The sequence below is a fragment of the Micropterus dolomieu genome, linkage group LG21 (assembly GCF_021292245.1).
Source record: "Micropterus dolomieu isolate WLL.071019.BEF.003 ecotype Adirondacks linkage group LG21, ASM2129224v1, whole genome shotgun sequence".
NCBI lineage: Eukaryota > Metazoa > Chordata > Actinopteri > Centrarchiformes > Centrarchidae > Micropterus > Micropterus dolomieu.
This window is the reverse complement of record NC_060170.1, coordinates 3,857,684-3,881,243: the sequence shown is the minus strand read 5'-3', so window position 1 is coordinate 3,881,243 and position 23,560 is coordinate 3,857,684. Positions and strand designations below refer to the sequence as shown.

Below are 23,560 nucleotides of genomic sequence, written 5' to 3'. Positions count from 1 at the left end.
GCAGGGCGAGAGGCCATGAAGAGAATTAAAAGTAATTAGTAACATTTTAAAACTATTCTAAAATATACTGGGAGCCAGTTTAAAGAGGTTAACACAGGAGTGATGTGATGAGCTAGTCAAGTCAGCTAGTCAAAAGGCTGTTGCAGTAATCCAGGTGTGATGAGATGAAGGCATGTAAAATTAAGTTAAGATCGTATTTTTTATATATTTCCAAGATGATAAAAACATGATTGCACAAGTTGCGGTGTGGTGCTCAAAACTTAAATTCAAACCAGGTGCCAAGATTCCTCATAACAGGCTTCACATGATCACCCAATGACCAGGATCTCTGGTCATGACCAGGATTTGTCTGAGTTCAGCTGGCTAAAATGCAGTTTTGATATCACAGAGACATTAAGTGAACTCAGCATTCCAGGGTCTGTGGATCTGATGGACAAGAACATCTGTGTATCATCTACATTAACATGAAAAGAGACACCATGTCTCTCAATAATGTGTCCAAGGGGAAGCATGAAAAGAATGAAGAAAATAACATAGGTCCTAAAACTGACCCCTGAGGCACACCATACTCAAGAGAACAAAATGAAGAGACATAGTTTTCAGAGACACAGAACCTCCAATTCAACAGGTACAATGAAAACCAAGGCTGTACCAGAAATCCCCACCCAGTGCCTCAGCCTGTCTAACAGGATGCTGTGATCGATTGTGTCAAAATCTGCGCTAATGTCCAGGAGTACAAGAACTGAATACATGCCATCATTTGCAGCCATTGAAAGGTTATTGGTTACCTTAAGCATTCCAGTCTCAGTGTGGTGATACTTCCGGAAACCAGATAGAATCTTTTCAAACGTGTTATTTTCCAGTGCCTGGAGCAGTTGTTTGCACACTATTTTGTCTAAAGTTTTGGATATAAAAAGGAGCTTGGAAATTGGTGTGTGGTTTTGAGGGAGGGATCCAGAACAGGTTTTTTTAGCATTAGTTTTGCACAAGAAGTTTTAAAATTATCAGAGACACAGCCAGTAGATAAGGAACACAAATTGAATTACACATTCACTGAGAAATATTGGGGACCCAACCAATGAGAGAAGAAAGAGGTCTGCTCAAAAAGTTGCTAGATTACTAGTGAACTTTAATTTCAGTTCGACTTTTGTATGTATGATTGAATTCACTAATCATTTCATTTTGAATGATACGTTCTTACATGAGAATTGCCCAGTGTACAATAGGTCCTACAAATAGACAGTAAGCATTAGATTTTATGAAGGTTAGTGTTGATTGGCCCTAGCAGGTAGGAGAGGTAGGTAGAAGTAGGTGTTTTTAAATGGAATGAGGCCTGAAGGCCTTGTGGCTTTTCAAAGCACAGAGCTTGAACTAGTTTTGAACTGCTGTTGCCTTTTATTTTAAAGCAAAGCTCTGGTATGGTTTTAGCACTACGGAATATAGATTGCAGTGCAGAGTACAGGACATGGTATTTTGTGTCCACCAGTGCTGAAAAATGAGTGCACTCATGGTTGTGTAAAGTGCTTTATTTGAAAAACAAATCCATTAATTCTTGTGTTTCAGTCCAATACGGGTGATTTTTATGTTTCAGAAATCCAGAGATAAAGTCTGACAGCAGTAGTGCTGAGAGAATTATCTGAGGCGAATTACATGTAAGAGAGGACATTATGTTTTATATACTAGACAGTCTGCCACAGATATTCTGCAGAACATGCCAGTTCATCACTGTGCACTTTCATAACATGTATATGTGCCTGCGTTTCTTTCCTGGCTTTATGGCTGGCACGTGCAATGTCCCCTATGGGGCCTATCAGATGTGCAGGGGAGGCAAGCTGTAGCTTCCATGCTGTTTCCTAGTCCTTCAGTCACTATGTAAGAACATGCTGTTACTCTGGTGAGAGACGGCTGTTACAGAGTATGGATTCAGGACACTAACAATAAAATTGCCTGTTACAGACTGCTGTGGTGGTGTAATCTACTTGACTGGGAGCATGTAATGTCACCCATGAAGAGACCTTGTAGATAAAAAGCTCCGACAGACTGTTTATGTGGAGAGAATCCTGTGACTCTTTGTGAGTCGCTTCTCTGTGTTTGACAATAGCAGTGGTGCAGTAGGGCTCAGGGTTAACTGCTGCTCTTGTTGTGTCTCTACAGAGCAGCCCGAGCATTCGGAGAATACCTTTCCAATACCAATCCAGAGAACCGCAACGGGGCAGGTAGGTGACCCACACAGTGTTGAAATAAAATCATTATGTAGCACCTAACTGTAACACCTAACTAGCCTTGTCAGCTGAAGTAAACAGAGGAAAAGAGTAGCTTTCTGCTCAGTATCAATATCACTCTGTAACAAGCATATCCTGTACTTGTTTATCCACAGCACATATAGCATGAAAAAATGAGTTTCCATGAGTTAGTTACAAGCCTGCAGCATTGTAGAAGGAGCATCTATCCTCCGTGACCCTCCAGGACATCTGGGCTTTTGATTATGCCAAAGCTAATCATGTACTGTACCAGCTCATCCATTTCCAAATATTTCATCATTCCTCTCCTTGCTCTTTTCTATCACTCAGCCACCTTTCTCTTCTTATCCTCCCGAAAGCTCTGCTGGCTCGCAAATGTTTACCACTCTGTTGCCAAAGCTACAAATCCCAAAGCAGTCTCTCGTCATTTACATTTACATTTAATGTATTTATCTGGTACTCCTTTACAAAATCTGTATAAATTACAGCTTTCTAAACCCAGAGATTTACTTCTCTTCATCTTATTTTCTTTCTCTGTATCTCCAGATCATCTCTTGTCTGACACCTTCCCCGGACAGGACTGTGACTCTCCAGACGTCAGCCGCTTGCATAACAACAATCTGCCACCACGGAGCCGTTGTTTGCCCATTGCTAAACCCAACCAGTCCAGCCAATCCAACCCCAGTGCTCATCTACAGTCTCAGCCTCAGGCCAACACCCTCCAGGCTCAGGCACCTTTGGGCCCCTCCAAACGTCGACTCTCTGTTGAGCGCAGCCTCTCCTCAGAGGACCCACCACGTGCCAGAGAACCAGAGCAGAGCGCGGTGGTGAAGCCGGCCAGGGTGTACACAATCACCAGGGAAGGAGGGATGACCCTGGGGGGCCGTGGCAGTGAGGAGAGCCTGGAGCTGGAGGTGCTGAAGGGCACCAGGGAGCAGCTTCTGTCCCAGGCCCCTGCCTCTGGCAACCACAACCCGTCCTGCACCACCCAGCCATCCGCCACAGCCGCCCGTGGTAGCCATCACCGTAGTAGCCATCACCGCAGCAACAATCACCATGCCCACCCGCATCACGGAGGCTTGACATCATCGTCGCAGCCGCTGCAGAGCTCAGGGAGTGCCAACAACATCCGGGACTGGGGGATGAGGAGAGGGGGGTCGCGGGACGACTACACCCCAGACTGCGTGGCCTGCATTCGGGCTCCGTGTCAGAGCCAGCGCTCCCTGGACATGGAGACCTCACCGCGAGATGGAGCAAAGCATCGCAAGAAACTGGAGAGGATGTACAGCGAGGACAGAGCGTCTACTGATGACAGGGGTAAAGATAGATGAATGGGAAGATGGATGGGAGCTTAAATAAATATGAAAGAGAGAAGGGAATTTGCTATGCGGTTCATGTATTAACCTAGAATTTGCAAAGTAACAGGTGTGACAAAATGTTTGCAATACCTAAACATACCCTGAATTTTATGTGAATAAAAAAACAAAACAAAGTGTAATTCACCCCATTCACCCTCAGATCTTTCACTTCACACTTTCTTGTCATCATGCATTCACTTGCCTCCTCCGCTAATTGTAAGGGCCGCTTTTGAATGTTCTGCTCGCTGATGCCACGCCTTCCTTTTGTTTTCTCTGTTTGCAGAGGACAATCCTAATAGCTGGTTCCCCAAAGAGAATATGTTCAGCTTTCAGACAGCCACAACCACCATGCAGGCGTGAGTATGGCATGGAAATCCGCCTTCACTCCCACTCTGTACATCACAGTGTCTTACTGCCTGACCACCGTGTTGGCAGGATATGGCTCCGTTTTTTTCCTTCCAACACTTACAGCTCAAATGTAGTCTTCTACTACAAAGTCTTAATGAGCTTTTCACACATTTCTCACTTGTTGGTTATGAAGCCAGAACAACTTGTTATAATAAGTATTGGCCAGTTATAGTTGTCCACTTCTGTTATCCACCTTTTAGGTAACGTCTCTGAGCTGTGGACGTTATTGACTGCCATAAATGAAATACATTTTTAACCAAATTGGAATGAAATTTTTCGTTTGATTAAGCATAATGTATTATGAAACAAATCAGTTTAATTGAAAAAATGTTAAATGCACTTTTCTTTTCCAGTTCAAATTGGCAGAAAATGTGCAGCCAAAACTTGAAATCAAATTTGCAAAGTGAACTTTTGCACATTGATAATGCAAAGAGAAATTTGTGCCCTTTGTATGGTATTTTTTATACCCACCTATTACGAAAATTGCCAGTTTCATTTGACATAGTCAAATATCAACACATAATTTAAAATCAAATGCAGTCCATTTTGCAGTTCTATTTTTAAATTTAAGTTGCACTTTGCTAAAGGACAACATGTCAAGCTTGCTTTTTTGTTCCTGTTGTTTGCAAAAACAGCGGTGATACTATTTTTAATAGTTACAGTGGATGGGCAGGTTTTGAAATCATGAATAATTGAAACTCCAGCAGAGCAGAGGTGACAGGAGAAATAAAAAGGATTGGCAAGCATGACATGCATATTTCATTTCATTTATCAGAATCACATAATTTATATCATATATAATTTATCATTTATGTTGTTAATAATAGATTGTCAGTGTGTTGTCTGGTTTCTTATTTGTAGACCGGATGCCAAAACTATCTCTGCAGACCATGGCATGCCCAATTGGTTAACATGGGCGCTGAAAGGAAGCATGCAGCACTTCTTAGTGCTTCTCATAGGTGTCATTTACACTGGGGACGCTGGGGACATGTGCCCACCTCTTTTTTAAAGCATAATTTGTTTTAAAAAAACGTTCTGAAATATAGCTTGCAGTTAAATAACAAATGAAAATACCTTTAGAAAGGTTTATTTGCACATTAAGAAAACATGCAATTAAAATATAGAAGAAACAAATGTGCATTGTCAAAAAAAAGTAACTAAAGCTAACAAGCTACTGATTATAAAATGACCCAAAAACATGCGGCACCAATCAGTAACTCTAGCAACTTCTATGCACAAAAAAGGGAGCGTTTTCCGTTCTCCCCCTTTGAACATGACAAAAGAGGAGGAAGACTTAATCATGCCTACATATATGTTGCCTCAGCAGGGATGATATTACATGAGAAAAGTTGTTCTACAGAGAAGCAGATCTTAAAGCAACATAGAATGCCTGAGAGCTCCACTGTATTATATTCTAATTATATATTTGGAAATGTCACCTGCCACGCCACCAAAATTTTGTTTCCTTTGACATAAATAAAAGCATTTCCACCATAAATTTGTGCAGAAACTCACCAGAATGCAAGTGTTTAGAGATCAAAATTTTCTGGGGGAGGTCACCCCAGACCTCGTGTTCATGTATCTCGGCATTGAGGATATCTTTAAAACACCGTTTAAGGATCTTTTTGTCACGTTCTCGTGAACCTAATATCACTTATCGTGACGCATCACGAGCCATATGTCATCACTTTTCAACACAAAGTGAAGCCCTTAGTGGTTCCACCTCCCTTCTGAACTTGCCGTTAGTTAGCAAGCAATCAGCTAGCAAACTCATCAGCTTAGTGGCTAACAAAGCAGTTCATTTTCACATTTCTCAGTTAACTGAATTCAAGCATTTTGTAACTTTTTCTTCATAACTGTCTGCTAACCATTGTGAAGCTATTTATACCCCAACGGAGGAGGAAAAGTGGTGATGCACAGCTACCAAGTTGGAATAGCTTCCTCCATTTTGGACTCTCTAACTCTCCGTCCCCTCAAAGATCAGCTCTGGCATTGTTCAGTGGGCAAGTTCGTGGGTCAGAGTTTAACTGGATGCAAAACATTTGCATGGATTTACTTCACCCCCACGAACAAATCCACTAATCATGGTGATTCCTTTGGAAATAATTGATTTAAATGCTGGTTAGAGAGATCTTTACTTGGACTTTTTGACATTGATATTCTCCCATTTAAAGAACAAAACACCAACTTGTCAACTTGAACAATTGACCAGATTTAGAAAGTAAAGAATGTGTGTTGGTCTAAACTGTTCACATGGATAAACCAACACACACACGCACACACGTGCCCTCCACTCTTTGCGACTAGTAAATTATCACCTATCACCCAGATCTTATAATTATGACCCTCAAATAGACTTGATCTTTCCCCTCGTCTCTCCCACGCTCCCTCTTCTCTCTCTACATGTCAGCCTTTCTCCTCCCTTTTTCCATCTGTTTCCATCTGCCAGTGTCACTATTAGGGTCAGACTGATATATGGGCATGACACTGGCCTGTGATTAAAATGACTGGCCAATCAGTGTTTCACCTCCAATAAGATGGGTTTGTTGTGATTTGATTAATTACACATATTTTGTAGAATTGATCAAATTATTTGTCTATGGACAGTCTTTAAACTCTTCTAATGAGACATTTTGATCAGGTAGGTATACATATTATCCTCATCTGAGCTGTAGAAAGAATCTGTCCTTGCTCACATATTTTGAGTTTATATACTTTTCTACTCCAGGTGAGGTTTTTTTTGCTCATTGTATCCTCACCTGAAAGTGAGAACTGCAACATAAAGCAATCTGTGATGTGTGTGTGGAGTATTTGGCTGGACCTGTTGCTAACCTCTCTTTCATTTTGTCCTCTCTTCTTCCTCTCCTCTCTATGTGGTGGCTTTCCAAACCACGACTGTAGAATATCGTGAGTAACCCTTTCAACCGCCCCCACTGTTCTTCCTCGTTGCTCTTTCTTTTTCTCACTCTGTCAGTTAGGTAACATGTCTTGAAATGCCTTTTCCTCATGTGGCTTTGTGCTATTCAGTCTGCTGTGTCCTCAACCCAACAACCTCAGTGTCTTATGGACTGTGTGTTTGAAGTTATTGATTCAGTCAGTAGTCAACTGAAGTGCAGGGAAGGTACTGTACACTGGGAATGAAATGAGAATCAGCAATACAGAATGCACCGATTGCACAGGAATATTCTAGTTACACAAATAGTGTATCAAGTTAAAGGGTTAAAGTATCGGTGTACCTCGTCTGAATAGTGACAGCTGCTTAACTGATGCGATCTTTCATACATTACACAGCAACACATTGCAACACTGACTTAATACACACACTTAATGTCTGCCTAAAGCTGCTTATGCAGCTATCATGAAAAGCATATTGGTCAAAGCAAAGCATTGTGTCCAGCAACGCCATTTCATTGTGGTTAATTGTTAAGAAAGGCACAGAAGAAGCCGATGAATAAGACATGTAACAATAGGTATTCATTTATCTAGCATTAGTGCTGCTTTAGCATTATAAAAGAGAGAAGTCACATTAATTAATTACTCAGTCAAACTCAATAATAAGTTCTTTGCATGTGCAAATTACATTCAGCCAAATATGGTTTCTTCACAATAAAAAGGAGCAGCACCACTCTCAAACGTAGAGAGTGGGCTGTATGGTTTTGTAGATCAAAGAGGAAGAGATCAGCAGAGTGGTCAGTCTCTCTCTGCATAAATAATCACGCAGATCGCACACTTTTCTCTCTCTGGTTCTCTGGTTAGCAGGTAGCTTAGTAAATCTGATTAGAAGCAGCCTGATCTTTCGGTATATAAAGCTAACATTAGCTCAGCAAGTACACAGCAAAGCTGACAGCAGTTTCATTAGTTAGGGGTCCTTAGATGTGAAAACTTTTACATTGTGACAAAACTCTTAACAGCAGTTTGTAACTATAACCATAAGTGGGCTACCGCTACTAACTGTGTAGCAGATGTACTGTAAAATCCTGTTAAGCATATTGGCTGTAAGATCACAAAAGCATTTCTTTATGAAATCTGAGACATAAAATTGCCATTACTGAACAGGAATATTGCCATGTAATTTTATTTCTAACCATTTGGTTGAATTTCGGTGGGAAATCTACTGGATTGCTTCAAAAGCACAAAAGAGGAAGAGGGCTCTCAGCTTTCAGAGATTCTGGTGATGGCAGCTAGTGGAAAGAGTGACAGGCTGAAGGAAGAGTCACTTCCAACATGTTCATCTTTTTCAGGGAGAGGGAAGAGAAAGTGATTGAGCTTATGGGGGAATGGTGTAATAGCAATGCACAGGCAGAGCTATGCAGGCTGTTGGATAATAAGCACTGTACGCAGTCCACTGACTTCAGCCCGTTGTTTGTCGTCCCAGAGCTCGTCAGCTGTCGCTCTGTCAGTCAGAACCAGGCTGCAGGACATGACTTCATTTCTAGACATACGTTGTCACTGATGATTCTCATTATGCTTGACATCCTGTCAGAACCATTACTGTCCCCTTCAGGAAAGACACACCCACGCTCACCAACTTACACTGGCAGAATGAGAAATAACATCGCTAGACAGAAAAAAATAAAGTAAAAAAATAAAGTGTTATAATTAATTTTTAAATAAGATATAAATGAAAAAGACTCAAAGATGACAGCGAGTCATTAGTATCAGGAGTTGGCTGGCTAATGACTTAACGATATAGTTATCTCACATTGGATAGGCAGTTCCCTGGTTACTCCTCAGTGTCTCTCTTGTAGATCCCTATCCTGCATTGTGGTCCTAGTGTGTGTGTGCGTGTACTACCTGAGAATATCCACAATGTCTTCCTCCTCTGGTGGAATAAACATCCCTGTGCTGCTAACTCTAACCACTCAGCAGAGCTAACCAAACCTCTCACTAACCCTTATGGACTTAATACCCCTTTATTGTTGCCCCAAACCATCGTGAATGGAACTTTATATTCATGCCTGAACCCAACTAGACTCAAAGGGCTAAAATCTAGTACATTTTTCTAAATGTTGTGGTATTTCACTCAGGGCTATTTAAAAAAATAACTACTGTAGTAGGACTGTATGATTTCTGAGTTCAATAAGATAAGTTCTGGAAAGATTATTTACCCTTTGGGCCAGTTTGGGTTCTGACAAAAATGATTTGGTGTTACGTCAGGTGCAGCGAAAACTTTAAACTTTATTTCCCCACAAAACCACTTAACGCTTTGACATCCTGGCAGGGCTTTCCGAGGCATTGCTGAGAAAAAGAGGCGGAAAAGAGAGCAGGAGGCAGCCACCATGATGGAGAGGTACCGTGTCCTGGCTGTCCTGTCCTGTCCTGTGTGGTTCCCAACTGTCCCTGTTACAGTTCCCTTATTACACAGCAAAGAAATACCCTTCTTGACAAGACTCATCATCAGTCTCAAAACAGATCTTTAAAACTCTTTTTTTCTAAATGACCATTTGGCTGATTTTTAACCTTATCTCTATGTGTACTGTAAATTGTCTAATAGTGGTGATGGCACAATGGATAAGACACATGCCTCCCCACTGTGACCTATCCACCATTGTGTCCCTGAGCAAGACACTTAACCCTTAGTTGCTCCAGAGGTGTGTGACCTCTGACATGTATAGCAATTGTAAGTCGCTTTGGATAAAAGCGTCAGCTAAAATGAATAAATGTAATAGCCTAGGGCCTTTATTAACCTCATCTGCCGAGACAACCTTTTTCTTTTCGAGCTACTGACAATACTTCCAGCACAGGCGTTTCACTGTTAAAGCACTCCAGCAGCTCATAAAGCCCCCCTGTTTCTGATAGGCTTTTGAAACATCTAACTATTGAGTTTTATTGACATGTAACATCGTTCAGCATCTGACAATGTAGTTCCTCTACAACCTCTGCAAAAAGGGATTGAACAGCCTCCTGTGCGCACAATCAGGCACAGCAATCCCACTTTTATTTCATCGGTGTGTGACGCCTCCTGACGGCCAGCACTCGGCTATAAAAACATTTAATAACCAAGATTACTGCATACAGCAGGCAAGATAAAATATGTAAGACTTTTATAAATTAAACTTGAATTTTTAAAACCTTCAGAGGCCTTTTTGAGGAAACTGAATACATTGCAACAGATACACCGTTAACAAAAAAACAGCAAATTAACCAGATGCTTTATTTATTGTGTACTTATTAACTGTACTTGTTATTAATAATTCTAACAAGTGATAGCTATAAACAGCCAATCAGCGATTTTTCCTTTTAACCACAAGAAGCAAGATGAACAACATAAACAATTACCACTAAAAATGCCACTAAAATGTGAAATCCAGCTTGTAAATAATGTCATAAAAATGTCTGAATAATACGGATCACATGATGACACATTCAACAATGCTCTTAATAATTTTCATTAACAGTAGGTGAAATGATGTCATGTCCATCACATCCTCTGTCACCTCTGTTATTATCTCTGAAAACATGATTACTCACTGATCCTCTCGCTCCTTTAATATTAACAGTTTGATTCTCTGACTATAAATGCATATAAATAGAACAAATTGTGTCAAATTGCGTCTGTGCCTCCATATCCTGCTGACTCTTCTTGTTCCACTGCTACCACGTATACTTAGTTACTATGTTTTTACACAGGAAACAAAACATTCTTTGTCCTCCTGTCCTCAACTGCTGCTATAGGGCCATCACAAACCTTGTAATAGCTTCCTACGGTGTGTGTGTGTGTGTGTGTGCAGTCCTGAGTCCTTGAGGCTGTGGGTTTAATCAGTGTTCCTCACTGAACACTGACGTGTGAAAGCGAGGTCTATCAATACAAGGCCGTAGCTCACTGCTCAGTGGCTGGCACTCAAAGTGAACAAATCGATCAGTATTTGGCAACAGACCTCACAGCCACCAAGGCTTGATACATGCCATTCGTTGTTTGAGCCTGTGTGTGTATTTGTGTGTGTGTGTGTGTGTGTGTGTGTATGCTGCAGTGAAGGAGAACTATTTTTCTTTTAATAGAAAGTAACATCTCAGTTTCACAAATAGAATTATGCATGTTTGAATAAACAAACTGTTTCTTTGCAAAGCATTTGGAAAGGTCACAGGCCGATTGAGAGGGTTGTGTGAGATAGCTGCAGACCCACACATATGCATGCACACACACTAACATGAATTTGACTTGGTGGTCTTGATGCGCGGGTGTTAGTGATTTTAAAAGCTGTTGTCACTCAGTGTGAAAATATAACGCTGGCTGACGGATGATGGATCCCCCTCTCCTCTGAGTCATCCCTCTATTTTAGGCTCTGCCTTCACGACTCCTGCAATCACAACTGACATGTCAACATTGTTCTTTGGAATGCCTTAAAACTGCACTATGGATACAAAATAGCTTGAGATTCCCAAAACTAAAATGGAACGCATGGGAGGTGTGCGTACTTTGCATTTTTCTGTGACACTTCGCTGCTCTTTGGTTAGGGATACACTAATACATCAGTTGATATTGGCTTTTTATTAACGACAAGGCCTTTTGTTTGATTTTGTTGTTCAGTATGAAGTGACATAAACAAGCTAGCAATAAATAATTACAGAGGTGGGTCTTGAAAAATAATGAGTAGTGGGGTTGTGGACCAGCCATATCAGTTTTCAGTTGTCTTATCACAGCTTCACAAAGCTACCTACTTGCAATTCAGGGAAGTTTGCACTGGTAATATGGCTCAAAATGCAGCCTACTGAGACTAAAAACAACAAAATAATAAAACTCCTGCATCAAGGCTGTGATTGTTTTGCATATTCAAACAGTACAGCCCACATCATACAGCTGTGGATTGTCAGTACCAGATGTTTCAGCTAAATAGACCAATTTAATAATCAGTGTCAGCACAAACGTCAGCACACTGGCTACAGGCTAGCTAACCTTAGCTTTCAAATTATATAGCAGGGACAGAATGAACAAAGCAGAATCCATGGATGAACTGTTGTGACTCAAGACAATTAATGTAGCTAGCTATCATTGACTTTACGTTTTGACTGAAAGTAACCCTTAAAAAAATGAATTGCCATGATGTAGATATTTTTCAATGTGTAAAATCATTTGAAATTCATTTTATTAAGTCGATATATCGCCCAGCTCTAAAATGTACTCCAGTGATTGCACGTCAGTAAAGTTGGGGGACTAGCAAGAGACAGATTTGAAAACAATGAATCTCCAAAGCCTTTGAAATCCTACATTTCCCACAATGCATGGGGTATTTCAAACCCCATGCTCCCTGTTTGTAATCCAGGCTTTCCATTAAAAATGGAGCTGTGATATACCTGATGACATCACTTGGATTATTTTCTCTGACTTTACAAGGTCCTTCCAAAGCCACAAAAGCCATTATTACAGCTGTTTTGTAATAAATTTCCCAATTATGGGTGAACTGATCTTCACGTGTAAAATCAGTTGAGTTCCCTTTAAACAACTGTTCATTTGAGTGCCAGTAATTTTGCAGTACTCCAACTGAGGCAGTGTGTACCTTCTACAAGAAGCTTTTGTTTTCATACTGTAGCTTCAGATAGGGGTGACATGACCATATTTCTCATTGAGGTGAAAAGTTGGCTCATGATATCAGCATGAGTGTGAGGGTGAAATTAGCCTAGAAGATGCCTCCACCACTTAAATCGTTTGTGTGGCAGCATTTTGGGTATCCAGTGGAAACAATAAACGGCAACAGAGAGACAGACAAGACGTGAACAATATGTAAGCAACATTTCAAAATGCAACTGCATTGTTTTGCAATTTCTTGACTTTCAGTCATTGAAGACTTCTTAAAAATAGTGTTAAACTCTCGTGAAATTCTTGCAAACCCAATATCATGGATCGTCTTGTCTCATGAGCTATGTGTATTGTCTCATCTTAACTTAAAGAGTGACGGACATTTTTGCCTTTATTCCAAAAAGGATAGAGAGAGACAGGAAATTAGGTAGAGAGGGGATGACACACAGCAAAGGGCTGCAGGCCAGAGTTGAACCTGGGATGCTGCCATAAGGACTCAGCCTTGTACATGGGGTGCGCGCTTTACTGACTGAGCTAGACAGCAACCCGCATTTCTCTTTTCTTATTCTCTTTCTGTCGCACCCCTTTTCTCGAGTGGTACGAAACATGAATCATACAATGCCTTTGATGAAAAAAATTAAATCCAGGCATTTGTTTGTCACCAGGGGCACAACCTGTGCGGAAGTAATGCCAGGCAGGCACCCAACAGAGCAGGAACGTACTTTAAAGATTTCTTCTCTTGCAGGGGTTTATAAAAACTTTGATATGACATGTCTGAGTAACTTCAAACACTCATCATTTAAAGCATTACACTGGCACCTTTTTTGGTCCAGTGTATCAAGTGCATCAATCAATCAAAGGATTGGTACCAAAACCACCTCAATCACCTCTATTGCAGAGGACTTATTTTTCAGAAAAATATGCTTTATTTTAATACATGACAGGTACAAACTGGGACTTTAAGGTACTCTGTAGCATAATGTGTGCTAACATGTTACTGTGTGCTCGAGATGGAGCTATGTACTGGAGAAACAGAGCTGATTTTGGTACCAATCTTCTTGTCACAGCTCTGGCAAGGATCCACAGTGGCTTCTTGCCTGTGCTTTCTGTTCATCGGTTTTTATAAGTTTATCTTTTCATTCCCTGGCTCTGTTCCTCTGTTCTGCTCCTCATTCTTGATGTCTTTGTCTCCTTCTTCTCTTCCCTAAAATGGTAGAAATTTCCGCAAACACCTTAGGATGGTGGGCAGCCGCAGGATGAAGGTCCAGAGTAAGTCTTTCACTGTATTTGTCTGCATGTACTGTATGTGTGTTGATGTCAGTACGTTTTCATTCATTCATGCTCCACAACATGTACCATCATAACATCGGAATTGAGGTTCATCAGAATTTCTTTGTGCTTTATGCATGGAGCAACAGAACTGTGCATGTTTATAGGAATATTGTGTTAAGAGTATGTTTATGAATCAGACGTCATCATGACCCTATTCCTTAAAACCCTTGTTGTTAACTGATTTTCGTTTAGACTGGTCTATGTGTATGTTAGTATGTTTCTGCAGCTGAGACTGTGCACTTAAATTTGCTTTAGAAAAAGAATTGTGTCATTTTTATCAGTCTATGACTCTAACCCAGGAGACTGAGATGAATCAACTAAAGATTGCAACATTTTTCACTGGAATTGGCTCAGTTTTCTCAAAGCCTTTGTCTTTCAGTGATACAAATAGACACCAAAATGAACAATAGTCCTGCCCATGAGTGGGGCTTGGTGATAGGAATTTGAATTTGATCAATAATATTAATAAGAATGTCATTTACTGAGATATATCGATATATAATATCCTATAATGAATAAATGCATAATACATTTTCTCTCGATTCTGTCAAAAATGTTCTCAGTATTGTAATCGATTAGCCACGCAAGTCATTTTCCAAGCAAAAATGCCAAACATCTGCTGATTCTGCATTCACAATTGGGAGAATTATCTTATGTGGCAGTAAGAAAGATATCTGTGTTTGGACTGCTGGTCAGACAAAAGAAGGAATTTAATGATTTCATCTTAGGCTTTGGGGAGTTGTGATGGGCATTTTTCACGTGTAACCACACCCATCAATGATGTCACAATGTACTGACACACCATGGAGCACGCTGCTACATCACTGCAACAAGGTGGTTTAGGCCAGCAAAACTCTGATATTTATTGCTCTGTATGAAATTTTGTTAGATTTTAATTGCAATTTGCTTGGAATCCATCATAAAGAAATGTTGTCCAAATGACAAAAAACGGCAGACATCAAAACAGAATCCTTGTTTATGGGGTTTATGATCCTTTAGAGAGTGTGGATGTGTGTCGCAGTGACTCTCTTCCCCCCAACTCCATCAGCCTTTGTCGACCGTCGAGCCAAGAGTTTCAGCCGCTCGTGGAGTGACCCCACCCCCGTCAAGCCTGACTCACTCCAGAGACATGACTCCAGAGACAGTGAGTCGATGCGCTCTCAAACACTTATGCACATGAATAAAAACACAGACACTTACTTTGCATAGTACATGCACACTTTTGTACAGACACGAAATGCTCATAAACACATAAGCACCTGACTCCAGAGACAGCGCATCTTTGCTTACACACAAAATGCTCAGAAATGTCCCTAGAAACACATGCACACACTTTCAACACAAACACACACGCTAGTATGCAGACACACAAGATATGGTTGCTTTCATAGACACATCAAAGCTATAGACACACACGGAGCAAACGCACATGCATCTACATTACCACAGAGACACATGCCCTCTTGTTGTAGTGAATGACCAGAACTGTGTGTCTACAGTTTATCTGTTTGTAGTACGTGCTGGCTGTATCTCCACTACTCTCTGTATCTGTACTTGGCTGTTGTCATCCATCCACACAGCCATCCTCATTTTTCAACCTGTTGTCCATCTGCCCAATGCTTTTTGCTTTTTTCTGGCTGGGTGCATAATGAGAGTGGTGTCGTGTCATTTTGTGTCGTCTAAAGTAACAGGTGCAACGCTATTAAATGGAGCACCCTCCTCCCTAATTGTGTTTGTGTGTTATCCTTTCATCTCACCCTTTGTTCCTGTGTGTGTGTGTGTGTGTGTGTGTGTGTGTGTGTGTGTGAGTCAGGTGGCGAGCTTCAGACTTCCTCAGGGACACTAGATGAAGGGCTGGATGAGGATGCTGACTGGGAGGAGGAGAGGGAGATGGAGAGAGTGGCCTGTGAAGGGGAGGACTTCATCCCACCCAAAATCATGGTGAGGTTTCAAGTCAATTGAATTTCAAATAGACATTGAAGTTAAACAAAATATTTCCATCAAGTTCCATATGCCCTATTCAGCCAATGGTACTGAAGTTTCTCTGCATTTTTCCTTTTTTCCACAGCTGATATCCTCCAAGGTCCCAAAGGCAGAATATGTTCCCAACATAATTCGTAGGGACGACTCCTCCATCATCCCCATTCTCTATGTGAGTAGCAGCCATCGACAGATGTACACCACTGTTGTATTTAGGTTTAAGGCATTGCGTGCTGTAATTATTAAAAAAAAAAAAGTCTGTCATTGGCTTCAAAGACATGAAAAGCAATATGTTTAGATGGATGGAAAATTAAGATGCAACATTGCTTATTTTTACATCCTTACCATGAGGCACGAGCTTGGCCTGTTGATGCCACAGAAAAGGCCATGTTGTTACCCACATCGTGGCTATTTTATGACATTGTGACATCTCAGACTCAGCCTGTCAGGCTTAACGTTGGTCAGACTTGATTGGACATTCATCAGTATGAGCTGTATTTTGTCAACTGTGTCAGATGAAGTCAGATGATCACCAACATTAAGATGATTAGGAATCATCCTCTGGGGGCCATGAATATCTGTGCCATATATCATGGCAATCCAAAACACCTGTCGTGATATATTTAAGTACTCCACTAATTTAGCATTGCACTTCTATAACATTGTCAAACTGACGATGGACAGTTAAAAAAAAAGATCAAAACTGATGCAGTAGAACGAGATATCATCTTTTTTATTCTACATTTTCTTCTTTGCCAAAACCTGATGCCTATATTACCCACAATGCAACTCAAACTGTGGACAGTTTAATCTGCAATTCTGTTGTGTTATGCAACTAGCGGCTAATGTGGCCTCAAGCTGCTATCATCAATAGAGATGGGGAACGGGCTACGAGGTCTAGTAAGCAACCTCAAGTGGCATCACTTGAGATGTTATATTTATCAGACACAGCTCCCTCTGGAGCCACAAAATGCTTTATACAATTCTTTTCACATATGCAGTAGTACTATCCAAGATAACCCATTACCCATTACCTATTGGGGGGGATTTGTAGGGAGAGCTGGACACTAGCCTTCCACTACCAGAGTACTGTACATCTTATTAACACAGTTTTACCATGACATTTAAAGTTTTCAGTGGCCTGTAGCAGTGAGGTTTCAGATTGCAACCACTACCTTCCCGAGTATGTGCTTGTGCATGTGCTCGAACTAATGAGCATACCAAAACAGAGGCCGACACACTGGAGACAGCATCACACAAAATGCTGTAAACTCAGCTAAACTCCCTCTGCAGTGTTACAGTAAGGGATGCAACAAAATGAAAATTCTTGGCCTAAGATGAAACCGAATATAGTGAAAAAATTTCCCGAATACCAAATACTGACCAAGTTTTTTCAATTTTTTTTTCCATTTATTTTTCAGTCAACATGTGCTTTTTACTTAGAGTTTCCCACAGGATTTGGAGAGACTATGGTGGGTAGGTCCGAGGCCCAAGAGGGTCCGGTAAAGTAAATTACATGAGTCCGTTTACTTTTAATGGGCACATGTAATATTTCTTATACTTTCTGTTAATATAATCCCATTAATCTTATTTATATCCTGTATGTACACCTTATTTTATAAACCACACGTTGTCATATGTGTTTCGCTGCACTAAATTCATCAAGTACCACCCAGTATGATAAATAATGTTGTATGTGGTTCTCGTATCACGTAACATGAAGACTTCAAAGCCTCTGTTCAGGTAGGACTCTCATACTGCAACACTCGTCTTTGTAAAGAGAGAAAATGACAGGATAAAGTCGCTAACCTGCCTGTCAGCTCGCACTGGTCCATTTAGGTGGATTTACCATAAAGGCGCAAATATATGTGCACTCCAAATTTAGGTGCAGCTAGCTTAACATTCAAAGCTGGTCATACCATTTTTTTTCCTTTTTTAAGAACATTGCCAACATGGTGAAGCATGTTTGGCAAAATTTGTCTGGTCTTTTGACTTATTAGGACGAACACGAAAGTGCTTTTTTTGCTATTTTCAGCCGATTCATTTTGTTTGCCAAACATTGTGCGTCCCTAGTTACAGTAATGTTGTCATCAGCTTGTTGTCAAACTATTTCATGTTCGCTTAACGTTACATTGACTGCATTTAGCCGACAAAAAAACTATTTGTATAAATTTAACATAACGAAGCAAACAACACCAGATCTGTGCTGGTTGCACCACTGCCTTGCATCATTATAGTATATATATGTATACATAGCTAGTAAAAACAAATTGCTCCACATTTGCCTTGTACTGCTACATAATTTCTTGCAGCTGGTGAATTAGTGTCAAAAGCTATATAACTGTAGTATTTAGCCAGTAAGCTAACATTATCTAACATGAGCCAACTAAAACACAAATTCAAATTCAAATACAGTATATTTCACATGCTTTGCAGTAATGTTTAATGTTAATGCTTACCTGTCCATAGAATGAAAGCCAACTCTGGGTCGGTTTTTATACCCAAACAAAACGGAGGCTCTCCATGATTCAAACACCTTTCCGATGTTGTCCGTGTTTTCGTCTGACATCTATCTGATTCTCATTTGGCTTGACGGGCTTCAGCACATAAAACATTTTTGTTGTTTTTTATCCTTACATGGAGTTTGTGTTGGAGTCTGTGCTGTGCTGGGAGCCGTCCGTTTCTTGGTGTTAGTGAACGCCATCTCGTTACCTGCGGTGTTGTTGCTGTGTATAGAGTTAAATATCAGTATGCAAGAAGCTCAGGAACGCTCCTGCCTTTGTAAACCAATAGATTTCGCAGAAAATCTGATCCAGTTTCTTAACATAGGCAGCAGACTAGTGGCTGTTCCAAACAACCAAGAACGCATGCGAGGTCGCATGTGAGGTTACAACCAGTTCACACATAGAAAAAAGTGATTAATTTCATTAAAAAAACTTCATATAGCCCATTTAAGTGTGACTTCTACTAACTAACCAGATGTTTTATCTGTTGGATCAATCATCATACTATGAGGACAGTTTAAATGTTGTTTCATGCCTCTGCAGTGACTATTTTTCAGCACAAATCTGGAAAACTGATTTTGGTAGAACTTTTTTTCCAGTCTGACAATCATAGGCAAAGACCAGCAACAGCCGAGTACGCTATGGATTTGTTCAGTCAAGGACCCAGATTTCATTTTTGTCTGAGTGAAGAAGAGCACTGTCAATCATCCACTTGAAATGTCTCTCCTAAGCAATATACAGACTCATTTCAGGCTGACTTTGATGTTCGGTTAAGTGGTACCCTGTTCTTTTCTGTTCAGATGAAAACATAAAGGCAATCTTTTGCTAGTATTTTTTTTTAAGAAAAGAGAACAAAATGCTTGAAGTCTGTAGTGAGATCCAACATTCTTTCAAGTATTGCCAAAACCCAATCACTTTTGTGTGGGTCAGAACATGGAGACAAATCCATTGTTTCATCTCCAGATTCTATGTAGTTTAAAACAAGCATACTACCTTATATACAATAAAACATAACCTTTTTAGCCAAGCTAGAGATGGCAATGTCAGTTTGTTGGTTGGTCAGCTGGTCCAGACTGAGATATGAAAATTGGATGCCTTACCATGAAATTTTGTAAAGATATTTACACTTTCTGGATGACTAATGTTAATTACTGTGACAATCCCACTTTCCGATAGCACCACCATGAAGTCCATTTTGAGTTTTGAGTGCAACAACTATTGTTTGGATTGCCCTGAAATATGGTGATTCCTTGAATTTCATCTAGCGCCATTCATATTCGTTTTTCCAATACTTTGGTTTGTGACCAAACACCTGCAATGACATGTACTCAGTACTCAGCTGTGCTTTGTGTATAGAACTAATTATGGTTGCATGCTAACATGATAAAATAAGATAATCAAATATGGTAACCATTATACCTTCTAACAGCAGGTACCTCCCACAGCTGCTAACATGGCTGTAGACTAGAGTCTTGTTGGCTTTTGACCCCTAAAACAAAGGAAAGTCTGAAGAAATAGATACTACTGTAAATGCTCCATATTTGTATAGCACCTTTCTAGTCTTTTCGACCACTCAAAGCGCTTTTACACACTGGCAGAACAGCCGCCAGGTAATTCGGGGTTCAGTATCTTGCCCAAGGACACTTCGACACGCAACCAGGGAGAACCGCCGACCTTCCGATTATCTGCCAAACCGCTCTACCTCCTGAGCCACAGCCGCCCTCAACTGTGTAGCATAATATTTTGTCCGGCTTTCCAGTCACTGTTAATCAACCGTACAACCCCTCAGATTTACCTTGGAGGAGCCCTGTTTGGAACCACTGTTACAGGGAATAGAGATGTAGTGTTGATGATTGGGCAATTTAAGTTTATTCCTGCCGTTGTTGTAAGTCACTCATCAAAAGTCTAATGGGATGTAATTGTGAAAGAATAAAATCAGTACTCTTAGAATAATGTCTAAATTAAATCAGATTCCATTAATGGCTGTAAATGAACAAACGTTCTGTGTAGAAAATCAGTGGGTTGTTCAATTTGATTCAATTTCAAGTCAGTTTCATTTAAAGAAATAATAATTCTGTTTTAATCTTCCATTTTAAGGACCATGAACATGCCACGTTTGATGACATCCTCGGTGAGTGCGGCATGTGTTTTTTTTTCAACGTTAGCTCTTAAGTGAAAATGACTCTCCCAGTGTAAATGTGAAAAAGATGAGGGTGGAATAAGCTTCCTGGAGTGTTGAGATGAGTCATTGTTTTTGTACTTGTACACGTGTGTGTGTGTGTGTGTGTGTGTGTGTGTGTGTGTGTGTGTGTGTGTGTGTGTGTGTGTGTCAAGGGACAGCCAATTTATGTGTCTCATCATTACAGCAGAGTGGGAAAAGTGACACCCCCCCCTTCTGATTTCTGTTTCTCTCTCACCCAGAGGAGATAGAGAAGAAGCTGACTGCCTACAGAAAAGGCTGTAAAATCTGGAATATGCTCATTTTCTGTCAGGTGAGTGAAAGGAGAGACTGAGGAATATTGTGACATTATCAGGTCACATTTTTCTAATGTACTGTTGAGCTGAAAATAGTCAGGTTAGTACTCTCTAACCAGTAGTAGTTAGTGGTCTCTAATTAAAAATATACATATAATATATGAGTATTTAAAGTTTAATAGCATATTTTATGACAAATATTGACTTCTGGCAGCTTAAATTTTACAAAATCCATTTAATCCATCCTTTAATAGAACTTTAGACCAAACACAAAAGCTTAAGACTTAGGCCTCTCGTTTCACAGCGTTGAGCTGGTAGTAATGGCAGATAAAGCCGTGGTGGCTGGGTTATCCTAAACCGCTGACGAGCTGGGTGTGATCCTGATGTGCATATGTTATGAAGATTCTGCCTTCACCACCCATTATACAGAGAGCCCCTGGATTTTACACTGTTGCACAGACACACAGCCCCTATAATATTACACTGATGCAGTTATGGATCAGAGACCCAAAGCGTTCCATATTAAATAAGTCTGCTTTTTTATCATAATGACACTTTTCATGACAGTGGTGTTGGCACAGCGCTCTCACCTTTCAGCCAATGACATACCTTCTAACATAAAGGAAATATTGCAAGCCCTGAAACGACGGGGTGAAGTGACCTGGTACTTTATTTTTAATCCTTAAATATTAGTTTATGGTGTTTCCCACCTGCACACTGCTCTCATTTGTAGTCCGGATGAATAATGCAACACATCTCCTGCTGCCTGGAATGCATTAGGCATGATCAATATCAAATATCACGTTTAGGCTTGTTGTACTTATGCACACGGAATTACATTTGGTTAAACAAGCCACATAATGATAAGAGATGCTAAGACACATTTCCTTACATATTGGACCCAGTGTTTCTCCTCAGATTTCCAACAGCAGCTGGAGATAAATATTTAGTAGCTTTACTTAAACTGCTACTGCTCCGTCCACAATCCCAATATTGCTGTGAAACTTGAGGACTTACACAATATTTGCTTTAGCTTTTTGTTATTTTCTTACTGTTAGTTTTTAAAGCAGTGATTGGAGTTTTACACAGCTTCTGTTAAACATTACAGTTTGGGATTACACACAACATTATCAGTTCTTCAGACCATTTTAATTCTATAGAATATGAAGGGATGAGGGGACTTTTATACCTATATACTATCTATAGTAACACAAACACCTTTCCCCAGGGAGGTCCAGGACATCTGTACTTGCTGAAGAATAAAGTTGCCACCTTTGCCAAGGTGGAGAAGGAGGAAGACATGATCCAGTAAGATGTATTACAAAAATGTATTTGTATTTGTTCAGGGTTGGGCACCACACACAACAACACATTATATGTTTAAGAAAACAATGTAGCATAATTCAGCAGATTACTCTGTCTTAAGTTTCATCCTACATTAATAGCGTGCTGACAGTAGGGAACTGGTGATATTTTGTTTGTCATTGGTCACATGTTTTTAATGTAGGTAGTGTGGTAACATTTCCTTTTACCCTAATACACACATTTTACATTTAAATGATTTCAGGTGGCATGAAGGCATGTGATGGAATTATTCAAACCATAAAGTGCCTCCAAATTCACTTGTGTGATGTGATGTGACTATCATGCGGTTCCTCAATCCTACTCTCGATAAACCATCATTCAGTTTTGACCCACTTACTAACTCATCTTTCTCATTTCCTCTGCTGCTCTTACCCATATGTTGTTGATTCTCTTAACCTCTCGCCTCGCCTGTGTGTCCAGGTTCTGGCGGCGGCTCAGCAGGCTGATGAGTAAGCTGAACCCGGAGCCCAACCTCATACACATCATGGGCTGCTATGTGCTGGGGAGCGCTAATGGAGAAAAGGTATTCGTCTTTGTATTCTGAGTCACGACAAGCCTCGAGGACAAATAAGACTCCCACACTCCACCAGTTAGTGCAAAAGTTTACCTAAAATGTCTGCATGCTTTTGACCTTGCTCTGTGAAAGGTGCTACACTAAATAAACTTCTTGCAGTGTCTAATGAGGTGAATGCAAATACACTTTTTGCGTATGCATGGTAGAATAATGTAAGAAGGAGCTGTTTCTGTGCGTGCTATATAAGTGTTTTTTTTAGAAATCATTGGGGCAAGTGTATGAATTATGACCTTATCAACACCTTCTGCGCCCTGGCTACATATCTGATCTTGGAACAGGCTTGGGAGGGGGGACGGGGTAATGAAGAAGACACACACACACACACAAAAATGATGGAATGACACTCAATTAACGCATACTCACACATGCACCCACTCACCCTTGCTGCAATTACACAATCACACATATACTTACACACTCGTACCTCTGCCACGATCCTTCCACCCCCACAGACTGATCCACACTATATACAGACACACACGTACAGCATATGCCCATGAACTTGCCCACACACTAAAATATTCATACTTTATCATGCAGCCACATCTAGAACCACTGTACAACTGCTTCTTATGACAGCTTACAGCAGTACCACTCATTGTTCTGCAGGCAAAAACTCATGTAGAGCTTCTCCTGCCCATTTCACCCAGAAGTCTGAAGTGAAAATTAATATATTAATATTCTGGGACTATTGGAGATAGGTTAGACCTTAATGCTAATAAAAGAAGTGCTCAATGCAGTATGAAGCTGTGAGGGCAGTCAAGACACTTGCAGAGAAAAGCCACGAAACGTATGTCTGAGGAACTAAT

General features: G+C 40.5%; 1 protein-coding gene across 1 annotated transcript in view; it reads left to right on the top strand.

The window, feature by feature from the left end:
• The window catches only part of LOC123959783 (NMDA receptor synaptonuclear signaling and neuronal migration factor-like), a 63,740-nt gene that overhangs the window by 28,571 nt on the left and 11,609 nt on the right, over positions 1-23,560 (top strand). Inside the window, exons 6-17 of the mRNA XM_046034064.1 lie at positions 2,155-2,216; positions 2,787-3,557; positions 3,882-3,954; positions 9,228-9,296; positions 13,738-13,790; positions 14,902-14,997; positions 15,667-15,794; positions 15,922-16,005; positions 20,435-20,468; positions 20,759-20,829; positions 22,041-22,120; positions 22,598-22,700. Of these exons, the coding sequence (XP_045890020.1) occupies positions 2,155-2,216; positions 2,787-3,557; positions 3,882-3,954; positions 9,228-9,296; positions 13,738-13,790; positions 14,902-14,997; positions 15,667-15,794; positions 15,922-16,005; positions 20,435-20,468; positions 20,759-20,829; positions 22,041-22,120; positions 22,598-22,700 (1,624 nt within the window). The remainder of the gene's footprint in view (positions 1-2,154; positions 2,217-2,786; positions 3,558-3,881; positions 3,955-9,227; positions 9,297-13,737; positions 13,791-14,901; positions 14,998-15,666; positions 15,795-15,921; positions 16,006-20,434; positions 20,469-20,758; positions 20,830-22,040; positions 22,121-22,597; positions 22,701-23,560) is intronic.